Raw genomic sequence first — 27,258 nt, 5'->3', positions numbered from 1 at the left:
ACAAACAACAGGCATATACAAGAATCACCGTTTAAGTCACTTCAAAACAAATGTTTCTATATCTGAAAAAAAAGGTTGCAAATTAATGAGCATAAATAAAATAACTTTTGTTTAAAAGTATTTATTACAAACAGTTGAATGTGTATAGGGTTTCACCAAAAAAGTCTTCCTTGGAAATCACAACTTTTCTAACCTTAGCAACAACTCTCTACCAGAGTCATCTCCCCTAGAAATCACAACTATTCTAACCCTAGCTACAACTTTTCACCAAAGTAGCCTCCCCTGGAAATCACAACTATTTTTACCTCAGCAACGACTTTTCACCAAAGTAGTCTCCCCTGGAAATCACAACTATTCTTACCTCAGCAACCACTTTTCACCTAGGTAGTCTCCCCTGGATATCACAACTATTCTTAACTCAGCAACGACTTTTCACCAAGGTAGTCTCCCCTGGATATCACAACTATTTTTAACTCAGCAAAGACTTTTCACCAAGGTAGTCTCCCCTGGAAATCACAACTATTCTTACTCAGCAACGTCTTTTCACCAAAGTTGTCTCCCCTAGATATCACAACTATTCTTACCTCAGCTGCAACTTTCCACCAAAGTATCCTGCACTAGAAATCACAACTATTCTTACCGCACAATGACTTTTCACCAAAGTAGTCTTCCCTAGAAATCACAACTATCCTTACCTCTGCAACAATTTTTTATTAAAGTTGCCTCTCCTAGAAATCACAGCTATTCTTATCTCAGCAACAACTTTTCACCAAAATCGTCTCCCCTGGATATCACAACTATACTAACCTCAGCAACCACTTTTCACCAAAGTCGTCTCCCCTTGTTATCACAACTATTCTTACCCTTGCTACGACTTTTCTAACCTCAGCAACCACTTTTCACTCAAGTAGTCTCCCCTGGATATCACAACTATTCTTACCCTAGCTACAACTTTCACCAAAGTAGTAGGCCCCTAGAAATCACAACTATTTTTACCTCAGCAATGTCTTTTCACCAAAGTAGTCTCCCCTGGAAATCACAACTATTCTTACCCTAGCTACTACTTTTCAACAAAGTGGCCTCCCCTAGAAATCACAACTATTCTTACCTCAGCAATGACTTTTCACCAAAGTAGTCTCCCCGATTGAGCTTGCGCACTTCTTGAGGATCATCAAAGCCAGCAATAGTTTGAGTGACCTTGACCTTGAAAACAGACAGCAACAACTTAGAGTAATAATGTTTCAATTTCGAAAAATCAAAGTAAATAAATGTAAAAAATGTCATAATAGTATTCAAGCATTTGTGTTATGTGTGGATCGTAAAATCAATACAAAACGAACACACAACTTTTATCTATTGAAAGCCAATAGAAAGCTATTTCATAACAGGGCGACCTGAAAATCAATAGGAGTCATCTGCCAGTCATGATCAATCTACCTATGAAGTTTCATGATCCTAGGCATAAGTGTTCTTGAGTTATCATTCGGAAACCATTTTACTATTTCGGGTCACCGTGATCTTGACCTTTGACATAGTGACCTGAAAATCAATAGGAGTCATCTGCGAGTCATGATCAATCTACCTATCAAGTTTCATGATCCTAGGCATAAGCGTTCTTGAGTTATCATCCGGAAACCATTTTACTATTTCGGGTCACCGTGACCTTGACCTTTGACCTCAAAATCAATAGGGGTCATCTGCGAGCCATGATCAATGTACCTATGAAGTTTCATGATCCTAGGCCTAAGCGTCCTTGAGTTATCATCCGGAAACCATCTGGTACACAGACATACATACCGACGGATGGACAGACCGACATGAGCAAAACAATATACCCTCTCTTCTTCGAAGGGGGGCATAATTAAATATAGAACTATAATCGAGGCTTGGTAAAAAATTGTAATAATCAACATGCCTTTGGTGTGGCACAGTATATCTTATACTGTAAATACATGTTCATTCAGTGGGGTAGATAGTTTAGTGTATATGGGTAGATAGTTTAGTGCATAATATGATATGGAAATAATCTCCTGTCATTTTCTTATCTCCAATGTTGATTTCTACTTCATTTTCATTACATGTGAGTGAATGTGTATAAAGAGCTGACAAATACTTACAGTGATTAATCAATGTCCTCCTGAGATTTAAGAGCAAATGTTTACCAAATATGATCAAGAACATTTAGTTTCTTTCATTCTTCTCTAAATCAGGAATTTTGTTAATTATCATACAATTAATTCTACATGTTTACACCTTAAATCTGCAGTAATACATCAACAAACTTCATAAACCTGTAACCACTAGAGATAATTCCTAATTCATTGTAAGACTGACATTCAAAGATCTGATCAATATACGAGAACACATACTCAGCTGCCCTATATATCATCAACATGGACATCGCAATTAGCAATAATGGCCCAACAAACCATAATTCTTAAATTGCTACAATTAATTGACAGCACAGAAATGTAATACGGACCGCCTATATAACTCTGAGAATCAGAGCAAATCTGGTGCAAACTTCACCAGCGTTTGAATTATTAGTTTGTGCTTTTTAACTGCCAACTGTATGTTGCCTCCTATGGCATGAAATGCCTATAGACGCAAATGAGACATGCCTGAGAAAAGGGGGTTTAATGAATATGCATAAAGGGTTGTCCCAGATTAGGGACACTTTCTGCCTACAGGATTTTCGTTTAGAACAGCCTTCAGTTAAATGGAAAATTCAATGAAAGCAGAAATATACTTAAACACACATGCATTAAGCCCTGTTTTCCCCTACTTTTTTGCACTGGACAGCTAATAGCCTACCTCGCCTTTGTTGAGAATGAAGAATGTGTCCCCAGTGGCTCCTTCTCGGATGATATACTCTCCTTCGTGGAAGAAATCCTGACATATACACAATCACACATACAGTCATAACACATTGAATAATATAATGTGAACAGTTATAACACAATAAAACGAAACAGTAACAAGCGACATGGGAATGCAAAAAAAACAACATAGTATTTAAAAGTTTTACTCATTTATTTATTTGTATATTATTAGGTTATTGAAGAATGCTAAGCTGGGTCAGGATGTAATTAGCTACCTCCACACACAATGCCATCGTAAAAAAAAAGGTTATTAAGGGAAACAAGATGTGTTTGTGAAACACAATGTCCTCCTATATGATGTTTGACCTTGAAGGATGACCTTGACCTTGTGAAGGATGACCTTGACCTTGACCTTTCACCACTCAAAATGTGCAGCTCCATGAGATACACATGCATGCCAAATATCAAGTTGCTATCTTCAATATTGCAAAAGTATTCATAAAATAAGCGATTTGGGCCACATATATTTGACCTCTGACCTTGAAGGATGACCTTGACCTTTCACCACTCAAAATGTGCAGCTTTATGAGATGCACATGCATGCCAAATATCAAGTTGCTATCTTCAATATTGCAAAAGTATTTATAAAATAAGCGATTTGGACCACATATATTTGACCTCTGACCTTGAAGGATGACCTTGACCTTTCACCACTCAAAATGTGCAGCTCCATGAGATACACATGCATGCCAAATATCAAGTCGCTATCTTCAATATTGCAAAAGTATTCATAAAATGAGCGATTTTGGCAACATATATTTGACCTCTGACCTTGAAGGATGACCTTGACCTTTCACCACTCAAAATGTGCAGCTTCATGAGATACACATGCATGCCAAATATGAAGTTGCTATCTTCAATATAGCAAAAGTTATTGCAAAATGTTAAAGTTGGCGCAAACAGACCAACAGACCAACAGACAGACAGGGCAAAAACAATATGTCCCCCACTACTATAGTGGGGGACATAAAAACATTTAAATAATAATTTCTGAGCTTTCAAAAACTTGGTTTAGAGTATGTATAAGCTATTTGCAAGAACATAAAGAACTTAATATGGACTGGAACTGGACGTGTGGAACATATTATTAACTCACACATTTAGAACATATGAGCTCACACATGTAGAACATAATTATGAGATCACTCATGTAGAAAATTTGAGCTCACACATGTAGAACATAATTATGAGATCACTCATATAGAAAACATGAGCTCACACATGTGGAACATAATTATGAGATCATTCATATAGAAAATATGAGCTCAGACACGTAGAACATAATTATGAGAACACACATGTAGAAAATATGAGCTCACACATGTATAACATACTTATGAGATCACTCATATAGAAAATATGAGCTAAAATACTGATATGTGGAGCAAAAGAAATTGGCATGCTATTCTACAACAGAAAGACTTATTAAATCAAATTATCACAACTGTTCAAATACCTACAGTTACAGTTCAGTGGGGTATAAAACCATTCAGTTAAGAATTAAACAAGAGCACCGCCTTGCGGGTGCAGACCGCTCATCTATTTTCTTTTTAAAGGTGAAGGGACTCTCATTTTCAATCACAAAGGAGGGAGGAGTGGAGTGAAGAGGGGTGTATAGTGTGGGGTTGTGGACATTTATTACATTATCTTCCAAAAAAGCGAAAAAAAAAAAAAAAAAAAAAAAATCGGGGGGGGGGGGGTATAGTGTGAGGGTGTGGTGATAATTTGTGAGATGATCTTAAAAAAAAAAAAAAAAAAAAAAAAAAAAAATCAAAAAAAAAATTTGGGGGGGGTGGGTGGGGGGTGGGGTGGGGGTATAGTGTGAGGGTGTGGTGGTCATTTGTGAGATGATCTTATAAAAAAAAAAAAAAAAAAAAAAATTAGGGGGGGGGGGGGAGGGGGGGAGGGGGGGAGGGCACGGGGGATGGTTTGGGTGAAGTCTATTGTGGTATGTCAGGTAAGAGTAGTTTCATCAAAGTATCAATCAAATCTAATCATAAATAAAGAAGTTATGGCAATTTTAGCAAAATTTAATAATTTGACCTTGAGAGTCAAGGTCATTCAAAGGTCAAAGTAAAATTCAAGTTGCCAGGTACAGTAACCTCATGATAGCATGTAAGTATTTGAAGTTTGAAAGCAATAGCCTTGATACTTCGAGTGGATCGAAACACAAAATTTAACCATATATTAAAAGTTACTAAGTCAAAAAAGGGCCATAATTCCGTAACAATGACAACCAGAGTTATGCAACTTGTCCTTTTACTGTACCCTTATGATAGTTTGTGAGTGTTCCAAGTATGAAAGCAATATCTATGATACTTTAGGGGTAAAGTGACCAAAACATAAATCTTAACCAAATTTTCAATTTTCTAAGTATAAAGGGCCCATAATTCCGTCCAAATGCCAGTCAGAGTTACATAACTTTGCCTGCACCGTCCCCTTATGATAGTTCATAAATCTTGCAAGTATGAAAGCAATAGCTTTGATACTGTAGGAATAAAGTGGACCTAAACACAAAACTTAATCAAATTTTCAATTTTCTAAGTATAAAAAGGGCACATAATTCTGTCAAAATGCCAGTCAGAGTTACATTACTTTGCCTGCACAGTCCCCTTATGATAGTTAGTAAGTGTTGCAAGTATGAAAGCAATAGCTTTGATGCTTAAGGAATAAAATGGACCTAAACACAAAACTTAACCAAAATTGTCAATTTTCTAAGTATAAAAAGGGCACATAATTCTGTCAAAATGCATGCCAGAGTTATCTAACTTTGCCTGCCCAGTCCCCTCATGATAGTAAGTAAGTGTACCAAGTTTGAATGCAATAGCATTGATACTTACTGAGAAAAGTGGAACTAAACGCAAAACTTAACCAAAATTTGCAATTTTTTAAGTACAAAAAGGGCACATAATTCTGTCAAAATGCACGCCAGAGTTATCTAACTTTGCCTGCCTAGTCCCCTCATGATAGTAAGTAAGTGTACCAAGTTTGAATGCAATAGCATTGATACTTTCTGAGAAAAGTGGACCTAAACGCAAAACTTAACCGGACGCCGACGCCAACGCCAACGCCAACGCCAACGCCAACGCCGACGCCAAGGTGATGACAATAGCTCATAATTTTTTTTCAAAAAATAGATGAGCTAAAAAAGTAATTTTTAATTTAGGTAAACAGTATCTAGAGAAATAATCCCAGACACCCAACTGCAGTTCCCAGGTGAGTTGTCACCAAGACATGTTATAAGCCCCACTTTCGCTCTAAATTTGTCCTGAGGTGGCTTGATCCCTGATGTTGAGTTAAGAGATGAAGATATTATTGAAATTTCATCAATCTTAAAAGGGCAAGAATTTGTAGCAATATTTCCATATGGATATAATTACCTACATGTACACTATTTTTTTAAGATTAATTGCAGATGCATCCCATGTGCAATTATTAAAAACCCATGAATCCACAGGTAAATTAATTTACCAAAATGTTATGGAAAATGCTGTGCAATTATTAAAAATCCATTAATCCACAGGCAATATTAATTTACCAAAATGTTATGGAAAGTACTGTGCAATTATTAAAAATCCATTAATCCACAGGCAATATTACTTTTCCAAAATGTTACCGAAAAATTGTATTTCACAGGTATCATATACAGTTCTTCCAAAGTTAATCAATTCTCATAGACAGCCATCAACCTAATGATTGCCAGTGATTATACACTATCCACATTATTAATAGCCAGTGATGACATGCTTGGGTTGGGAACAGGAATGGTTGCTTTTCATGTTATTAATTAAGTACCTTACTTCAAACTCAGCTGATAATCTTTCTTTCATAATGAGGCAATAAACAATTTAATTTTAATTAATGCCATCAACAGCAGCCTTTTCATTAATTTTCTTAGAAATTCTTGATTTTATTAGTTTGCCCTAACGTGCTTATAGACAAGAACACACCAACAGGAAATTTCTATGGAAACTAGAAAACATGATATAGAAACCAAATGATCACTACCACAATTAAATATTGCAATAGTCAAAAGCTCAAATGCAATAGAATATATCAGCATACAGCTATTGCACATGCGCACTTGGAATCTTTCACCATAACAATATTAAATAAATGAAGAAATTTGGGACTAAACTGTAATTTAAGCAAAGATGCTTGCAGGTTCAATCACATTATTCCAATAAGGTTTCATTCATCAAGAAAGCCTGTCAACCAAGAAAACGCAGAGCTCCCGTATTGTGCCACCATTCAATATCAACAGTTGGTACGGTGACAGGAGCAATCACATTCTAATAGTGCACTGTGAGTGTGTTGGTAAAAAATTTCCTTTATTCCATTGTAGCAAGTCTGTCGTAAAGAATGAAAAATACTAAAATCAACTTAAAAGTCTTTCTTGATGCTTTCTGTTTTATGTATTGCCATGTTCTTAAAACGTTTTCTGTCACTTGCCTTCTGTCAAGTTCTAGAATATTGTAACAAGAGTTTCTCCTGATAATGTTTCTGTAGCTTTATTACTCCTGTTTTTGATCTGTATTGTGTTATACACTGCTTTTGCTTACAGCAAAAGTTACAGGGACAGAAAAAAATTCTCTTGTTGATTCTTAAGGAGACAACATAGTGCACAAGTCGGTGCCTATATTGCTCCACTGACTTATCAAGTATACACACTCTGTCAAGGACAGGGATCTGAGGATTACATTGATAATTGCTGACCTATTGGGTAAAATCTACAGTACAAGTAAAAAACTCTTCTTATGGTGCCCTTGCTCATGATTGTCATCGTCAAGAACTGTTACCATTCTGACAACAGTCTACAGAAAATAGGCGAATAATAATAATAATGCTGTTTTGTATCAGTCTTCCAGAAATACAAAAAAAACATTATTACAAGATTGTGGAAAACATGTTCCACATTGACCCTTTATTTCATTATATAAATAAAAGTCGGAAAATTTATAATTTTCATGATGAAATTCTTATTAATTTACTTAAATTATCTAAGCATTGTAAAAGGTTTTATTCATTTTACCAAAATTATTGCATTCAGCAATCATGGGCAATCAGTATTTTTTTCTGAATATAAGTGTGCATTAGAAACAAATAGGGTACAAAAACACCATATTTTGAGCAAATGTACCTGGTATAGAACATATACTAACACGAGCAATGTCATAACTTCCCTAGAAAATATTCCTATATTTACTTAAATTGAATGAGTCTTTAAAGCATCAAAAATATTGCATAAATGTGACCTTCACGCCTGTTCAATATTAACTATAAACTCAACCATAGAAAAACATCATTTTACGCTCTTATTATTCAATTGTTGTTTTTTCGTTGAAGAATTGTATTGATCTTTTGTAAAAATAAACCTAAATGGACGAGATCTTTCAATAAACAGATAAAGGTGTGGAGTCAGAGGGGGTGGAAGCAATTTAGTACCAAAAAAACAACACAATAATTAATTATATAAATTATATACATTGTGTGCCAAATAACATGACAAAGAAGCTGATAAACCAATTAACAAACAAGAGCACCGCATAACGGGAGCCACGCTCAGCTGCGAAAGCTTGTCAGAATATTTAAAAAAAAATACAGGTCACAGTGACCTTGACCTTTGACCTAGTGACCCAAAATGGGTGTGGCGTGTAGAACTCATCAAGGTGCATCTACATATGAAGTTTCAAAGTTGTAGGTGGAAGCACTGTGATGTCAGAGGCAAAGTTAAAATTTTATATCAGAGGTCACAGTGACCTTGACCTTTGACCTAGTGACCCAAAAATGGGTGTGGCATGTAGAACTCATCAAGGTGCATGTACATATGAAGTTTCAAAGTTGTAGGTGGAAGCAGTATGATGTTAGAGGCAAAGTTAAAGTTTTATATTAGAGGTCACAGTGACCTTGACCTTTGACCTAGTGACCCAAAAATGGGTGTGGCGTGTAGAACTCATCAAGGTGCATGTACATATGAAGTTTCAAAATTGTAGGTTGAAGCACTTTAATTTTAGAGCCAATGTAAAGGTTTTAGCACGACGCCCGGACGGCGGACGACGAAGAGGCTATGACAATACATCGGAGTTTTCTCCGAAAACAGCCAAGCTAAAAATGTGATAAAACATCAACATGCAATTAAATGGGTTAACAAATGAATCTCAGTTAAATTCACTCGGGGCGTAAGCCTCTTTCACTCCAAACCCCCTCTGCGTAGAGTTTGCTTTGTATGCTACATACATACCACTTCCAGGACATCAGCAAGCTTGGAGAGCTTCTCAGCAGGCAAGGATCGCAGCAAAGGCACACTGAACAAATGAAACAAGAAAACTTTGGAGCTGGGCTCTGGGAACACCAGGGTTTATACAGCGAAAACATGAGTTTATATATGAGAAAACGGGGCTTAATGTATGTGGGTAAAGTGTCGGCCCAGATTAGCCTGTGCAATCCGCACAGGCTAATCAGGGACGACACTTTCCGCTATTATGATATTTTCTGTTTAAAGAAAGTCTCTTCTTAGCAAAAATCTAGTTTAAGCGGAAAGTGTCGTCCCTGATTAGCCTGTGCTGACTGCACAGGCTAATCTGGGATGACACTTTACGCACATGCATTAAACCCCTTATTCACAGAGCACGGCTCATATCTACGTTAAGTTTTTCCCAGATTAGCCTGTGTAGTCCACATACGTTTTTTAAGCATGACAAATTCCACTTGTATGGAATTATTTGTTTAAAGGAAGTCTCCTCTAAACTTAAATCTGTGACAACACTTAAATCACGTGCATAAGGCTTGTTTTTGCAGAGCGCGGCTCATTTTCATAGCTCATTTAACCCTTTGCATGCTGGGAACTTTGTCGTCTGCTAAAATGTCTTCTGCTGAATTTCTAAAATTAGCATGTTCTTTGATTTTTTTCAAAGAATACTATCAGAATAGCAAACAGTTTGGATCCTGATGAGACGCCACGTTCTGTGGCGTCTCATCTGGATCCAAACTGTTTGCAAAGGCCTTCAAAATTCGGTTCCAGCACTGAAAGGGTTAATAAAACCATCAGTTACTTACAGTTCAAGATATAGAGAGATTTGTATCAATTTGCACTGCTTATTTTTAGAGTTAATTGTAACTAAATTATCATACTTTAAATCATACTTTTGCATGAATACTTAGCTAAATACAGCATTGAATTAGATAACAATTTGCAAATCATGTCTATAAAGTATGAATACTGGGTACACATGTTTCATTATTCTCTTCAATGAAGCAAAAAGTCAGCAAGATTGTTTCCAAAACAACCAGTCACAATGACAAAGCAATAATTCAAAATGGACATTGGTTATTGCCTTCTTGGAATGGCCAATGATCAACACCTTGCATTCAGCTGAGAAATTAACACAAAGAGCGTGATGACAGGAAGTCTGGAGGGAGCGTCCTGCATCTCTTAAATTCACAGTTGCAAGACTGGAGGACAGAATTCTACATTAAACCACTAGTAAAAAATTGGTACTAATCTGAATTTGTATCCTACTTAAATGATCTTAAGTTTATCTTTAGTTTACATACCATGCATTGTATTACTGACACTGGAAAGAACATTATCTTCTCTTTAAATAACCATGCAAAGAGTGGAATATTTGTATGATAACATATTCTTTTCATGTTGTTGTTTACACTTTAGTAGTTTTGAGTTAAATATGTTAGTTGTAATGTAAGTTTCCCTAATTGTCCTAGTTGGTTTCAATGTGTTAGTTGTAATGTAAGTTTCCCAACTGTTGTCCGTGTTGTTTTTTAATTGTAATATGTTAATTTGTTTGCATATGGTTGCTTTTTTAAAAACTATAACATGACATTACATGGAACGAGAATAGCACTTAGAACTACAGTTTTTGCAACATTCTAATTCGAACAGCATTCTTGAGTGTTACATTTAATGCACATAAAAGAATGCTGATACATCAAATGATATTGTGAAATATATGAAAATCATGATGTGCTCTCTCCAATGATAACAGAAAACTGACTGTTAGATTGAGCGGTTAACGAAAATGCAAATAGTAGCTTTAAAGCCGTACAAAAATGGGGCTTTATGAAATAAGTCTGCAATCAATTTATCATACCCATGGAATATACCAGAAAGATAACGGATGTGCTGGATTGATACATTTTCTATAAAAATAACATGGGTATTGAGCTAATAGATAATTATTGATTCCAATCATAAACCAACACAATTTTCTATTATAAACTTGTGTTATGTTTAAGAAAAAATATTTTTCTATCATGGTTTGTTGTCGAATAACCCACAGTAAGGAGTATAGATGCGTAGGAATTAAATCACGAGAGCGAAGCATGAGTGATTTGATAACACGCATCTATACTCCTTACTGTGGGTTATTTGAAAACAAACCATCATAGAAAAATATATTTTCAATTCTAACACGGGTCTGATTGATTTGGTTTAAGCTTTTGGATGTGAACTATATTTTTCAATACTCCACCCTTCTTAGTACAAAGTTCACTTTTTAGTGACGTCATTGAATTGTACAAACATAATTTTATGACGTCATTTTCATTCATAAATATTTTGCAAATGAAGTCACTTTCATTGAGAACAACAATTGTAGAAACAAAATGACGTCACGTTTACTGATGCTACTGAAAAGCTGACATGCTATAAATGTTTTCTAAATACGTTTCTTAACAAATAACATTCTTTGCAGGCCTGGTTATGCCACTTATCACCAAATATACATTTTTTTTTCATAACATTTATATGCATTTATATGCATGCTACATGTATTACATTTCTTTTAGAGCAGGTTTTAGCACGTGCATTTTACTGCAATATTTTATTTATTTATTCAGAACTATTTTCGAAACATTAAGCTCTGCCCATAATTTATTGCAGAATAACCCACACTTGATTTCCTTCTTTGTCTATAGAAAACAAGTCGTGTGCCGTGTTAGAATCCTAAATTACATGTAAGAAACAGTAAATGCATGTAGGAATAATTGTATTATTTTAAAATATCTTATAGTTAGCTGTTTAAAAATTGCCTTTTCACCGCTTCTATGTCTCTTTTGTAGAAAATCCCGGCCATTCAGTTGGATCATTTAACCTTCATCCCCCTTCCCCAAAGTTTAACCAATTGAGCAGTACAAGAGGTCAAAGATTGCCCCTGTCAACCTGACCAATTTGTAGATTCTGAATACATGTATCTCTAGGAACCTATGGAATTTTAATCCCCACAAAATGCTCTTAACTTTACCATAAAAGAGCTCTCAAATGATGGACAACAGCGGCAGAGACTTTACTTTCAAGAAATAAAATCGTTCAGCCCAGACAATTGATTTTGTTAACATTGACATTGACATTAAAAACGTATCTGGCAGAGGTTGACATTTATCCATGTGAACAGATTATAAGCGTGTAACCAGCATTTCAGTTGTCAAAAATGACAATTTTTTTATTGATAAAAACTTCATACTGTAAAGCTATGCTATCATTTTCGTATGCTGCTTTGTATTTGATAACAATCATCAGTTCTCAAAATATAACATATTATTTGATATCACAGCAATTATTAAACATTAAATAAAGTTGATACAAAATTTCTAGGAATACAGTACATATTGTATTAAATAACGGTTTATCATCATCTTGTAATCTTAATTACAGACCAGAAATTATTTGAATATAATGACGGCAAATTCTATGATAAACTTCTTCATATTCAATTTCCTATCCAGATAATATATATTTATTGGCTCGATCCTTGACACTGAACCGGATTGTTTGTAATTAACAGGTAAGATGGTTGTGATTGTTATTGAGCGAAAAAATTGTAGATTTAATTTTGCTATCATTTTGGGATGCATGAAGATGTTAGAAGAACATTCTCATAATAGAAAGTCAAGTCATTACATCTTATCATATGAACTTTTGCCACCATAATATTCCAAAATTAGTGGACATGTATTAAATCCCCCCTTGGGAAAATTAAACAAACATGTAATTACTTCCCTACATGAATACCAGCCACTGTATGTGGGTAATAACAGGTTTGGTTTCATCATAGTGTCAATATTTACCTTTTGAGAAAATTAATGTTTTCTTCTTGTCTTTGAATTCCTGTTTTCATCATAATGGCCTGGAAAATGCGTCGGTCCAGCACCCATACTCTGACATCCGTAACCGCTAGCAACCAAGACATAAAAGAAATGCTTCGAATTGTTTGGTACGAATCATACCACCAATTTGAGATGTTAATTTAAATATTATTCAAAACAAATCTATAAATAATGCAGATTGTAAGGTTATTTATTTTGATCACTTTCAATAATTGTCAACATTTTTTTTTTCAATTTAGGATTCAGATATTTCAATAACGACCACAGATATAAAAGAACAATATTATTGCCCTGAGAAGTCATTATTTGGATGGCATTTAGAACATATTAATGTTCATACCTTAAATAATTGAACAAACACCTGCAGTTCAGTTGTACATTTTGCTAGAAATTATTGCTCAGCTTAAGTCTCAGAAATGTTATTACAGTGCATACAACGACAAATCAAGTAATAAACTGTGAGAAATTATGTGCACCTTCAAGCACAAAGCAAATATCTTCTTTAAGCATTCGTAATTTGTAATGTCAAGGAGCATTTACATAAACAGAGAATTTCAAAAGCTTTCAAACAGCACTATGCTCTAAAAAATAACCATTTAAAAAAAAAAAAAAATCACAATGACTCCTTGCTTTAACATACTGTTTCATATTTTTTCCAAAAAGGACAATTGACACAAAAAATTGAATTTTATAAAATGTTTTGACTTTTTTTTGGTTAAGTAGTTGCTTAATACACAAATGACCTTCCACCTACGAGGGATTTAACCAGCACTTTACACTATATTGGAAATAGGACATTAAAAAGTATTATGATGAAAGCAGCAATTGTCCAGAATAGGGAAACTAGTAATTCCACGACAACGGTTATAATTACAATGTCTGGACTTCATAACCAACAGAATATAGTTTCCCTGTATGGAAATGCTGAATGAAATACATTGCAAGTTCCATGCATATTCAGACATAATTATGTTCAAAGAATATTATCAGAATTATATTGCCTTCTCTCACAAAAAAACTGAGCTGAATGCAAATATTTTACATTTTAACTATAGTCCTAGCGGTCAACATTTTTGTTCGATTTAAAGAAAAAAGTCAACGGTCAAAGTCATTTCTAGGATGAAGGTAATACCTCGTACTGAAGCAGTGCGGGTGCAGTTGTACAGGATTGCCAGTTCACCGAACGCCCTCCCAGCAGCCATCTTGCCAAGTACATTAGTCTCCTTGAGCACTTCAAATTCTCCCTCTAAAAAATGGATTCAGTTTAATGATGATTTGATGATCAATAAACAACTTATCAAAGCAATATCACAAGCAAATCACAGTCATTAAATCAACTAAATAATGGTTTTTGAACAGTCAGCTAGTGAAAGAAATATAACACAAATAATTTGTCAAAAAGTTGACCATGGGTTTTATCACCGTAAAAAATTGTTAATTTTTTAATAAAAAATTGTTTATTTTTTATGAAAGCAGTTTTACAAATGATCAAAAACGTCAAATAGTTACTTAAACAAAGTTTCGTGAATATTTGTGCATGTGTTTATTTTACATGAAGAGCACTTATATCTTGTATGTTGTTTTTGGTTCAATTTCCAAGAAGAATTAAGCAAAGTGAAATTAGATGACCTATGTCAGAAAAGACTGCAAAAATAATGTTCTTTGCATGGACATATTTGTTTGTACCTGATCATTGCGCCTTGCTTTTGTTAAAGGTCACGCAATGAAAATATAGCATGCAGAGACTTATGGTATGTTCAGACACTAATTATCACATGGGTTATTAAAAACTGCCACATATTTCAAACATCATGTCCACCTAGATGTTGCTATGGTAACTGGAGAAAAAAATCAAACAGCTGCGAAATGTTCTACTGGTATGTGCCAATGAGTTGAACTCAATCCAAACATTAAGTAAAATGAATATCTTATAAATGTTATGTGCGTCTTTTAAACAGAAAAATCCTATTGTTTATATTTTTTGTAATGGGCTTCTACAAGTGAATAATGGAAATATAACAATAAACACTTAAGACTAATGTAATTGCTATGATCAAATTTTTCAAAATGTCAAATTCAACTGCTGTTTTAAAATGTCTCATATACTGCTTATAAAATGTAAATACATAAAGCAAAATTGTCCTAAGAATCTACAGAAACTTCTCTCAGATATTATTGAAAAAGCTGTACTGGTGATAGAAAACCTGTCTGATACAGAGTGACAGTATTGCAAGAAAATACCCTCTGCCAATGTCCCACTAATGGGATCAATATTGATCCCTATTTAGCAATTGCTCCTTTTTGCTGTGTATAAAGCTAATAAACTGCTCACTTAATGGAATTAAATCACACATGTTGTCTTGGGCTCAACATTTGAACCTCAATTTGAGAAAACGTAGCTTAATGCATGTGCATACAGTGTCATTGCAGAAAAACCCATATAGTCTCCACAGGCCAATCAGGGACAACACTTTCCGCTTTTATTGTATTTTTCATTTAAAGGGGCCTTTTCACGTTTTTTTGCATGTTTTGAAGTATGTCATTTAATGCTTTATATTGATAATTGTAAACATTGGAAATAATTAGCACTAGTGAAAAATCGAGAATGAAATTTTTAAAAAAGACAAAAAAGTAACCCTCAACTGGGCTCGAACCACTGACCCCTGGAGTCCTGGAGTAAAAGTATGAACCATATAGACCACTCCGCGCTCACGCAAAGTAAAAAGTATGTTATACTTTATATAAGCAATCCTCGTTGTTTCACAAAATATAACAACAACAAAACTTTCTAAATTCTTCAATCGTTTCGTGTTGCAACGCTTTATAATTTTCGGGTTTTTAAATCGTCAAAAGATGCATATATTGGCTATTTTAGAGCATAGTAAATGTTCAGTATTACTGTTTCCTCACAAATATCATAATTATATGAAAATTTGCGAATCTGAAACAACTTTTTAAAATTTTGTCAATTTATCAAAACGTGAAAAGGCCCTTTAAAATGAAGTCTCTTTTAATGAAAAATCAAGTTTAGCCAAGTGTTGTCCCTACACTTTAAGCACATGAATTAAACTGCGTTTTCCCGAGAGCCATTTATTCCGCATCCGCATATCCGCATCCGCAAAAAAATAGAACCAGTTGAAATGCATCCGTATCCGCATCCCCATATCCGCATCCGCAACAGAACGCTCAAGTGAGCATTCTTATGCGAATGTGGACGAGATACGGACGGCATTTAGCATGATGAGGAGAAAGCTGTCATCCAGGGCTCGAATTAAGCACTCGCAAACAGGCCATTTGCGAGTACATTTTAAAAAACACGTCTAAAATGCGAGTGCAACATTTAGATACTCGCCATTTTTTGCGAGTTGGGGAAAAAACAAACAAGGTGCTTAAAGATCTTGGATTAAATACAAGATTTGTTCGCCGATCGAAAGTCTTCCGACCAAGTACGAAAATAATTAAACCCCGTCTAGTTTCGATCTAAAAATAGATCTGAAAATTGGAATTACCCTAATTTGCATAATGTATTTCAGCGGTTACTTCCGTTCTAGCAGAAATAATTTTACGAAATATTTTTTAAAATATATTTACGCTCTGCACTGTATCTTTCTGCCGATATAGTTAGTAAAGAACATTGAAAATTATATTATTGCAATTGAAAGTATGTTATTCCCTTCTTAAGTGAAAATTGGCGATAGTTATTCAGTATGAAGTTTTTTTTAAAACGAAGCTCATTTCGTTAATTCCTCATTCTTATAAATAGACGGAACACGTTTAGCAGACGATTTAAAAACTCAAAAATGTCGTCTACTAAAAAAATAACTAGCTTTTTTGTGGCGAATTCCTCCGTCTCCTCTGTGGAAGACAAAAAAGCCGAGGCCGAACCAGATAAAAAGAAATGCCAAAACAGTTAAGAAATGGGAAGACGAGCTAAAAATAACTTTGAACACGGAGAGAGACCAAGACGGCAATGTGTGTAAGATGTTCTGCGATTCATCTGATTGGTCTCTACCCCCTCAGCAATGCTGAGTGTGAAAGATGCTTTTCTGTTATGAAAAGGATAAAAAGTGATTGGCGATGTTCACTAAGCACTGAAAGGATGGACCAATTAATGCGAATCTCTATCAGAGATAATGAGGGGTTCCAGCCACGCAGAGCTGTGAATAGGTGGTGGATCAGTGGCAACAGTAGCAAAAGGCCAGATGTCGCCCCATATGGACCGAGGCATTAACTTTGGATGATATAACTGATATAAAAAAAAATACTCTTTACACTCAATTGTGTTACAATGTTGCTTTGAAGTTTTTAGTTAAAATAAACATAGGTCCATCCTTTCAGTGCTTAGTGAACATCGCCAATCACTTTTTATCAACCAAAGGATGCATTATTATGAAAACTTGTATTGCGAGTTGGAAATAAAAAATGCGAGTTGAAATATTAACAACTAGCAATTTTTTGCGAGTTGAAAAAAAAAAGTAATTCAAGCCCTGTCATCTCAAAAATCAACCGAAAAACTTATCAAATTGGGGAAAAATTAATCAATGCAGTTCTTCATATGGTGACTCAGATTTTACCTCAAATGTTTCGAAAAGTAAAGCAAAGGCGCTAGAAGAAGATGTTTCAGGTATTTACCATTTGTATTCTTTTACAGACAGAATGATGATTTGTACCTTATATCTACTAAAATTCATGCTTGTCCTTCATAACAATTATCTCAATTATAATTTTCAGTTTTATCCATATAATAAAAAGTGTGCACTTCGTGCCAAACAGTTGTCCAAAGAAAGGCAATCATGGCTCCAGTTCCAGATTTCTATGGACTTGTATAACGCGGAGTCGAACGTTATTTTGTCACTGCCTACATATCCTACAGGTCTAAACAATTACAGCCAGCCCGTGCCTGAGCATAGATTACAACAATCTTTATTGTCATCTGTTAACCAAGAGCATGGTTTCCAGCATATGTCCACAGCTAGTTATGTGGCCTACCCTGTGGCACAGGCATAGGACAATCAGACCGGCGGCCAACAAACAGGACTTTACATTTTAAGCGCTGCTATGGAAACCTTACAGTAAAACGAGCGATGTCCACAATTTTGTTACAAATTAAAGTGACATATTTTCCTTGTTCGTTTAATGTCTCAAGTACAGTGAAACACAGGTCTTTTCGAGAACATTTTATTTCTAAATACATTATATGCATCATTTGATATTGTTTTATGCTTATGATTGTTGATTAAGTTTACGTTGCCAATATGTAAGTACATTAAAGTTGAATAAACGTATATAAAATTCAAATTATTGACTCAAACAAAATACTTATAGTTACCGCAAGCAAATAGCTAGGCGTTGTTTGGCCCCAATGGTCTGTCTTGTAACCGATTTTTTTTAAATAAACCTCTTCAACTAGAGAGAGAATGTATCCAAATTGTTGTTTGTTTAGTCTAAAGTAACCTTTAAACTCCTCATCAGCAAATTCAAGTTCTTTAACTAAATGGTTGTAAGTTCCAAATGTTTGGCGATTTCTTACTATTGCACGTGCCCACCACCTGTGCTTTCATTTACGTTTACACTTCTTCGCGTGAGCAACAGCAGCAACAATTAATAAAAAATGGGAAAACTCTTCTTCTGCATACATGTACATGTTTTCAGTTCAGAAGTTTTTCCAAAAAAGAAAGATACATTCGACGTATGCGGATAAATGAAATATAGCGTCTGTATTATGATTTTGCGGATACGGATGCGGATACGGATGCGGACAGATGGAATAGTAGCCTTATGGAAATAACTTTTAGGTACTACAGTTTGTACACAGCTAAAGTACAACAACATGTTCATCAGACAGGTGACCATCACAACCACGTACCTGCGGCCACATACAAGTGCTGGCCCGGGTCCCCTTCCCGTATGATGAAATGTCCCTGCTTGACCTGTTTCTCGTACATGCACTCTACCACCTCACGAATCTGAGCAGAGTCTAGCTTCTTGAGGAAATCGTTGTCCAGAATTGCATCTTTAATCAGCTGTTTTGATCTGGAAACAGAAGAAGGAGATTATAAAGTATAACAGATCGACTGCAATTAAATTTTACTTTTGTTAAACATTTCACAGGTGCGCAATATAGGCGACAAAACATGTTCATTAATCATTTGAGCAACAATATAACACTTCTTCATGATTGATGCAAAGAATTCCCAAATACTAAGACAAATACCCTGCAATTCCATATTGTAAGTTATATATTCATCTGTTTTGCATACAAAAAAGAAGGATTTGAAAGATACAATGCAAATAGTATTCATTTAAAATGTAACATTAATGTAGCATAAGAACAAAGAAATCGTATGCAAATAAAAAGAAACCAGGCTGGCAGCTGTTCATTCTGAAACAATTTGCATTTTACCGCCTGTTCTCCAAGTTAAATGACAATTTTAGTGTTCCAGTCTTGACTTTCCAGCATGGCTATTTTACTTTGAGGCCATGTTAGTGTCAAGTCATTCCACTGTATTTCCATGCAATTCCACAAGATTTATGGGTTAAGCTTAAGGATACCAAGTAAGTGGTAATGAAGAACTGAAGAACCATATCTGTCAATTTAACAGACATTGAAGACATAGGAATTGGCTTTACTTTGTAATTGTTTTTTTCCCAATTTATCTTAAAGAAATGAGAGAACAAAAGGTTGAAGTATTCTTTCAGATAATAGGGAAATAAAATGGTTTCTATCAATCACTGGAAATTTATTGGTTTGTCTTGATGAAGAATTGCATGCAAGCATGGGCAGACAAAGTTAATTCAACGCTTTCACTGGTGATACAGATCATACCTCACTGACAAATCAATTCACCGGCAATACATTAATATATTTTTATGCTTAAACAAAAACAATATGGCATACTATTTGATATAAAAGACACTTTAGCATCAGAAATATCATATAAATTTCACTCATGAATTTAGAAAAAAATAATAACTTTGACTATCAAAGACAATAAATGAATATTCTTTACATATAATACTGATAGAAATTCTTTTAAAATCAATACCTGTAATGATATCAAGAGAATATTGACATCAATAATCCTAATTGTGTACATGTAAATACATTGTGTACTTGGTTTATATCAGGAGTTATTTGAATTTAAAATTCCATGTTAGGGAAGAAGCGATAAATAAAATATGTCTAAATATGCATTTCATTTTGTTTGTGAAGGTGATATAAAGAATAAACAAAACATTTGAAGGAACTAACCTAAATATAATGAATACAGAACCTATTTACTGGTTGTTTTCATCATTATGAGATTGTGATAGCCATCAAAGTTGTTCCTACTCAGCATACACACAGTCACAAACTTTTCAAATTATGATAAATTTAGAGATTTTATAAAAAGGGGTTTATCTTGTAAGAAACAAAAAATAATCCTGGTGATTTAAATAATGATTTACCATTCAGCTTGAGAGCAAATGTAGACATATACACTATATTTGTTTAGTTTTCATTTTCTCCTGTAACATATATAAAACATATGGCAAATATTATTGTAAATATTAATCAAACATCCAGTTGAAAGATTTCTCAATGTTTTCTTAACAAACAAACATTTCTGCAAATTTTTGCTTCTATATTAAAGACACTAATCTCCCTGAAGTGCAAATTGAAACAATTTACTAACAACATAAAAGAAGTAAAAACGTAGGTAATCTATAGAATCATATATGAGACTGTTCAGTAGCATAACACTATGTCCAATTACAATAGCTGGAGATTACTTTCACTTGTTAGAACTAATTGAACATGTCACCACAGCTGTAGTTGAATAATACTCAAAGAAATAGTTTTTCTTGATCAATTCTCTGTAAACAATCAAACTGTTTCCATGGATAAGCCTCTGCAATTTCTTAACCCTTTACCACTTAGACATTATTTTGATGCATTTGCAGTCCCTAAGAAAGTTACATTTAACTAAATACCTTTCTATTTCCAACCCCTAGATACTGATGCGAAGCAAACAGCAAAAAACCTGAACAGACTGCCTGAGTTAATCAAAAGCTGTTGGGCCTGTATTCACCAACCCATTTTTAGACTTAAAAATAAAGAATAGAACTAGAACCAAGAAAAATATGTCCAGGGTTTGAATATATACAGACCCCCACTGATGAATATGTCATTAACAAAATGTTCGACAAGAATAATGATGTAGATAGAGGTGGTTAATACCACGTTTGACTCAAAGTTAAAGAAATTCTTGAATATTCTAATTTAAGGAATTTTCTTTATTCTTAGACTTAAGTCTAAAAATTGTTTGGTGAATACGGGCCCCGGTTTTATGCTGTATGCACATAGCCATATTCACTTTGCTTCTGAATAATGGGAAAGGGTTAAGTAAATGAAATATTTCTTCAGCTTTGTGTGTTGATGTATCAATTTGATTTGACACAATGACAATTGTAGCAAACCATAAACATTCGTCCACAATACACACTGATGCCCTCTTTAATGGGATTAGTCTGGACTCTGGAAAGATCTGCTGAGGTTGCTTCCTTAAATCGTGTCACATCGCCTTCTTACAGTCACCAGTATTGCATTATATAAATGATGTATACATGCAGCATGACATCCTTGCAACTTGTGAACTTGTTCATCCCCCTCTGCTGGGATTTTATTGTTGGCCATCTACATTCATGCATACCAAACAGCCTACTTAAGGAAGAACTGTTCCACGAAGTGCGGGAGAAAATTTGCATCCACTGCTGATAACATACAAACGCTACGGGAAAAATGAATCAATCGAGAATTCAGGTAGAATAAACAAAAAGTGTGCTTTACATAAAATATTCAACAATATAAGCATATATAAGGCAAACTGATAAATTCAAAAGCCTGCCACTGGCGCATGTTAGCAGAATGGCAATTCAGGTTGATATAATGTCAAATGAAGTATGGAAATATTAAATATTTGCCAAATTTGTTAATGAAACTTGGTATAGGAAAAAGGGGCCTAATGCTGAATAAGTAGCATTTTTCAGTCTTTTATTTTAAATTAAATACCAAAATGGTAGTTGCTATGGTAACAGAAAGTGAAAACTAAAATCTGTGCCCTGCCATTACACAAACAAGGGACAAAATTGTCACAAAACCAGGTTTTTAATTTGAAAAAAAAAAGTCTGATAAAGGGAGACAATTCAAACTGAACTGATAGTTCATAGTTACCCCCCTTCTTTTAAAATAAATCTATTTTTAGTTGTGGCGACCTTGACCTTGGAGATAGTGACGTAATTCTTTCGTGCAGCACACCTTCCAATGATGGTGAACAAATGTGCCACATGATTTTAAAATCTCACAATGAATGACATAGTTATGGCCCGGAAAAGCTCATTTATGGCCATTTTTTACCTTTGAACTCAAAGTGTGACCTTGACCTTGGAGATATTGACGTAATTCTTTTGCGCGACACACCGTCTAATGATGGTGAACAAATGTGCAAAATGATTTTAAAATCTCACAATGAACGACAAAGTTATGGCCCAGACAAGCTTGTTCTGCCCGCCAGCCCGCCAGCCCAATGACATTCGCCAATCTAATAACCAGTTTTTTCCTTCGGAAAACCTGGTTAAAAACACTATAGGCTAGGTCAATGAAACCAATGGTGATCTTACTCTGAAACTGGAAGGAACTGCTGTTTTATGTGTGACAAAGCTCTTGTTATTCACAACATCTAAACTACAAGGCTGTCAACACTGTTGGTAACACTCACTTGGTATTCTTCACATAAAAGATAATCAGAAAGCCAGGAATATTAAATGCCCCAGTTGGAGGAAGACAGAATATGTATAAACATTTATTTTGCCAAGATGATCAATTACAAATGTAGAATATTATGACCATGATGCCATGGAAGTTAGGGAAACTGTCTGGTCCTTTATACCAGGTATGTTGGTGGTTACTTGGCAAGCCCTGTACGAAATATAGCCAGTGTAACCACAGTTAGTGGTTTAGTATGAATAAATAATGTATCTGGGCAGTGTACAGAATCACATTATGTTTTTTCCTACATGAACTGTAATGCTAATGTAAAAAAATAAACATTGGAAATATATTTATATTGGCTATAGTTATTGTGTTAGTGTTTTTTTCAGCAACAAACATTTGGCAAAACATTCATTTATAAATCCTTTACATTGTGTATAAAAAAACATGTACCACGGAACACTGATTACATTTTGATTACCACCTGCTATTCAGCACAAGTTAGAAGTTAAAACAACCAATAAAAGGTTTTACAAATACCATAAAAAAAACACAAGGAACAAATCATATTCAACAAATAAATGGTAACAGAGTTCAACACGTTTGATGTCCATTGTTCTGCCACATTTTATGGAAATGTGTTGTTAATTTTTCTAGTAAATTTCCAAAGTTTTCAATACATGGATTTTGTATCACAAGTTATTTCTGCAAAAACGAAACCCATAAACATTTTGTGCTGAAAAGCAGGTGGTTATCGAAATGTCATGAACACAAACCAATATTCTAAACATGGTGATACAAGAATTCCTTTCCCTGATCAATATGTACACATTAAAATATTCCCCAACCTATGGCTGAATTTTAAAAACAACTATACAGCCACCATTAGCATATGCCCAAGGGATCGTACAGTAGGGGAAAGTTGGGAATTTAAACTGATGTTGAAATGTCTGTAATAGAGCAAAATTACCTAATTTCTAAAGTTAATTGGCAAACAGTAAATACAGATATATCATCATCAGTCATTATTATGAATTTTGGTCTGGAATAACTGGCTAAATGCAATTGCAAAACGTGTTGTCCCAGATAAGCCTATGCGGTTTGAACAGATTTCAATTGCTAATCTGCAATGACTTATAATTCACATGCATTAAGCCTCAGTATCGTGGCTCATTGTCACATTCAGCAGCTCCCGTGACCATCCAAGAGTTACTATGGCCATGTTTTCATCAGGTGTCCCCTCCATCCAATAGTCACTATGGCCATGTTTTCATCAGGTGTCCCCTCCATCCAATAGTCACTATGTCCATGTTGTCATCAGGTGTCCCCTCCATCCAATAGTCACTATGGCCATGTTTTCATCAGGTGTCCCCTCCATCCAATAGTCACTATGGCCATGTTTTCATCCGGTGTCCCCTCCATCCAATAGTCACTATGGCCATGTTTTCATCAGGTGTCCCCTCCATCCAATAGTCACTATGGCCATGTTTTCATCAGGTGTCCCCTCCATCCAAGAGTCAATATGGCCATGTTTTCATCAGGTGTCCCCTCCATCCAAGAGTCACTATGGCCATGTTTTCATCAGTTGTCCCCTCAATCCAATAGTCACTATGGCCATGATTTCATCAGATGTCCCCTCCATCCAATAGTCACTATGGCCATGTTTTCATCAGGTGTCTCCTCCATCCAATAGTCACTATGGCCATGTTTTCATCAGGTGTCCCCTCCATCCAATAGTCACTATGGCCATGTTTTCATCAGGTGTCCCCTCCATCCAATAGTCACTATGGCCATGTTTTCATCAGGTGTCCCCTCCATCCAATAGTCACTATGGCCATGTTTTAATCAGGTGTCCCCTCCATCTAAGAGTCACTATGGCCATGTTTTCATCAGGTGTCCCCTACATCCAATAGTCACTATGGACATGTTTTCATCAGGTGTCCCCTACATCCAAGAGTTGCTATGGCCATGTTTTCATCAGGTGTCCCCTATATCCAAGAGTCACTATGGCTATGTTTTCATCAGGTGTCCCCTACATCCAAGAGTCACTATGGCCATGTTTTCATCAGGTGTCCCCTACATCCAAGAGTCACTAGTGCCATGTTTTCATTAGGTGTCACCTACATCCAATAGTCACTATGGCCATGTTTCTATGAGGTGTCACCTACATCAAATAGTCACTATGGCCATGTTTTCATTAGGTGTCCCCTACATCCAAGAGTCACTATGTCCATGTTTTCATCAGGTGTCCCCTCCATCCAAGAGTCACTATGGCCATGTTTTCATCAGGTGTCACCTACATCCAAGAGTCACTATGGCCATGTTTTATCAGGTGTCCCCTACATCCAAGAGTCACTATGGCCATGTTTTCATCAGGTGTCCCCTACATCCAAGAGTCACTATGGCATTGTTTTCATCAGGTGTCCCCTCATCCAAGAGTCACTATGGCCATGTTTTCATTAGGTGTCTTCTCCATCCAAGAGTCACTATGGCCATGTTTCTATGAGGTGTCACCTACATCAAATAGTCACTATGGCCATGTTTTCATTAGGTGTCCCCTACATCCAAGAGTCACTATGTCCATGTTTTCATCAGGTGTCCCCTCCATCCAAGAGTCACTATGGCCATGTTTTCATCAGGTGTCACCTACATCCAAGAGTCACTATGGCCATGTTTTATCAGGTGTCCCCTACATCCAAGAGTCACTATGGCCATGTTTTCATCAGGTGTCCCCTACATCCAAGAGTCACTATGGCATTGTTTTCATCAGGTGTCCCCTCATCCAAGAGTCACTATGGCCATGTTTTCATTAGGTGTCTTCTCCATCCAAGAGTCACTATGGCCATGTTTTAATCAGGTGTCACCTCCATCCAAGAATCACTATGGCCATGTTTCTATGAGGTGTCACCTACATCAAATAGTCACTATGGCCATGTTTTCATCAGGTGTCCCCTACATCCAAGAGTCACTATGTCCATGTTTTCATCAGGTGTCCCCTTCATCCAAGAGTCACTATGGCCATGTTTTCATCAGGTGTCACCTACATCCAAGAGTCTATATGGCCATGTTTTCATCAGGTGTCCCCTACATCCAAGAGTCACTATGGCCATGTTTTTATCAGGTGTCACCTCCATTCAAGGGTCACTATGGCCATGTTTTCATCAGGTGTTCCCTCCATACAAGAGTCACTATGACCATGTTTTCATCAGGTGTCCCCTCCATCCAAGAGTCACTATGGCTATGGGTTCATCAGGTGTCCCCTCCATACAAGAGTAACTATGGCCATGTTTTCATCAGGTGTCCCCTACATCCAAGAGTCACTATGGCCTTGTTTTCATCAGGTGTCCGCTACATCCAAGAGTCACTATGGCCATATTTTCATCAGGTGTCACCTACATCCAAGAGTTACTATGGCCATGTTTTCATCAGGTGTCACCTTCATCCAAGGGTTACTATGGCCATGTTTTCATGAGGTGTCACCTACATTCAAGAGTAACTATGGCCATGTTTTCATCAGGTGTCCCCTACATCCAAGAGTCACTATAGCCATGTTTTCATCAGGTGTCACCTACATCCAAGAGTCACTATGGCCATGTTTTCATCAGGTGTCCCCTCCATCCAAGAGTCACTATGGCTATGGTTTCATCAGGTGTCCCCTACATACAAGAGTCACTATGGCCATGTTTTCATCAGGTGTCCCCTCCATCCAAGAGTCACTATAGCTATGGTTTTATCAGGTGTCCCCTACATCCAAGAGTCACTATGGCCATGTTTTCATCAGATGTCACCCCCATCCAAGAGTTACTATGGCCATGTTTTCATCAGGTGTCCCCTACATACAAGAGTCACTATGGCCATGTTTTCATCAGGTGTCCCCTCCATCCAAGAGTAACTATGGCCATGTTTTCTTCAGGTGTCCCCTCCATCCAAGAGTTACTATGGCCATGTTTTCATCAGGTGTCCCCTCCATCCAAGAGTCACCATGGCCATGTTGTCATCAGGTGTCCCCTCCATTCATGAGTCACTATGGCTATGGTTTCATCAATCAGGTGTCCCCTCCATCCAAGAGTCACTTTGGCCATGTTTTCATCAGGTGTCCCCTCCATCCAAGAGTCACCATGGCCATGTTGTCATCAGGTGTCCCCTCCATCCATGAGTCACTATGGCTATGGTTTCATCAATCAGGTGTCCCCTACATACAAGAGTTACTATGGCCATGTTTTCATCAGGTGTCCCCTACATCCAAGAGTCACTATGGCCATGTTTTCATCAGGTGTCACCTCCATTCAAGAGTCACTATTGCCATGTTTTCATCAGGTGTCCCCTACATCCAAGAGTCACTATGGCCATGTTTTCATCAAGTGTCCCCTACATCCAAGAGTCACTATGGCCATGTTTTCATCAGGTGTCACCTCCATCCAAACGTTACTATGGCCATGTTTTCATCAGGTGTCACCTCCATTCAAGAGTGACAATGGCCATGTTTTCATCAGGTGTCACCTC

The 27,258-nt window shown here is 36.0% G+C and overlaps 1 protein-coding gene across 4 annotated transcripts in view; it reads right to left on the bottom strand.

Moving 5' to 3' along the window:
- LOC127857618 (cGMP-dependent protein kinase, isozyme 1-like) overlaps positions 1 to 27,258 on the bottom strand; it is a 92,296-nt gene that overhangs the window by 31,744 nt on the left and 33,294 nt on the right. For all 4 annotated transcript variants that reach the window (XM_052394129.1, XM_052394118.1, XM_052394140.1 and 1 more), the window contains 6 exons: positions 18,871 to 19,037; positions 14,137 to 14,250; positions 12,966 to 13,071; positions 9,124 to 9,187; positions 2,815 to 2,892; positions 1,109 to 1,203 (listed from right to left, as the gene is read on the bottom strand). In XM_052394129.1, the coding sequence (XP_052250089.1) occupies positions 1,109 to 1,203; positions 2,815 to 2,892; positions 9,124 to 9,187; positions 12,966 to 13,071; positions 14,137 to 14,250; positions 18,871 to 19,037 (624 nt within the window). The remainder of the gene's footprint in view (positions 1 to 1,108; positions 1,204 to 2,814; positions 2,893 to 9,123; positions 9,188 to 12,965; positions 13,072 to 14,136; positions 14,251 to 18,870; positions 19,038 to 27,258) is intronic.

The sequence above is a fragment of the Dreissena polymorpha genome, chromosome 1 (genome assembly GCF_020536995.1).
Source record: "Dreissena polymorpha isolate Duluth1 chromosome 1, UMN_Dpol_1.0, whole genome shotgun sequence".
In the NCBI taxonomy this organism is placed as follows: Eukaryota; Metazoa; Mollusca; class Bivalvia; order Myida; family Dreissenidae; genus Dreissena; species Dreissena polymorpha.
The sequence above is the reverse complement of the archived record's forward strand: the minus strand, read 5'-3'. Positions and strand labels throughout refer to the sequence as shown.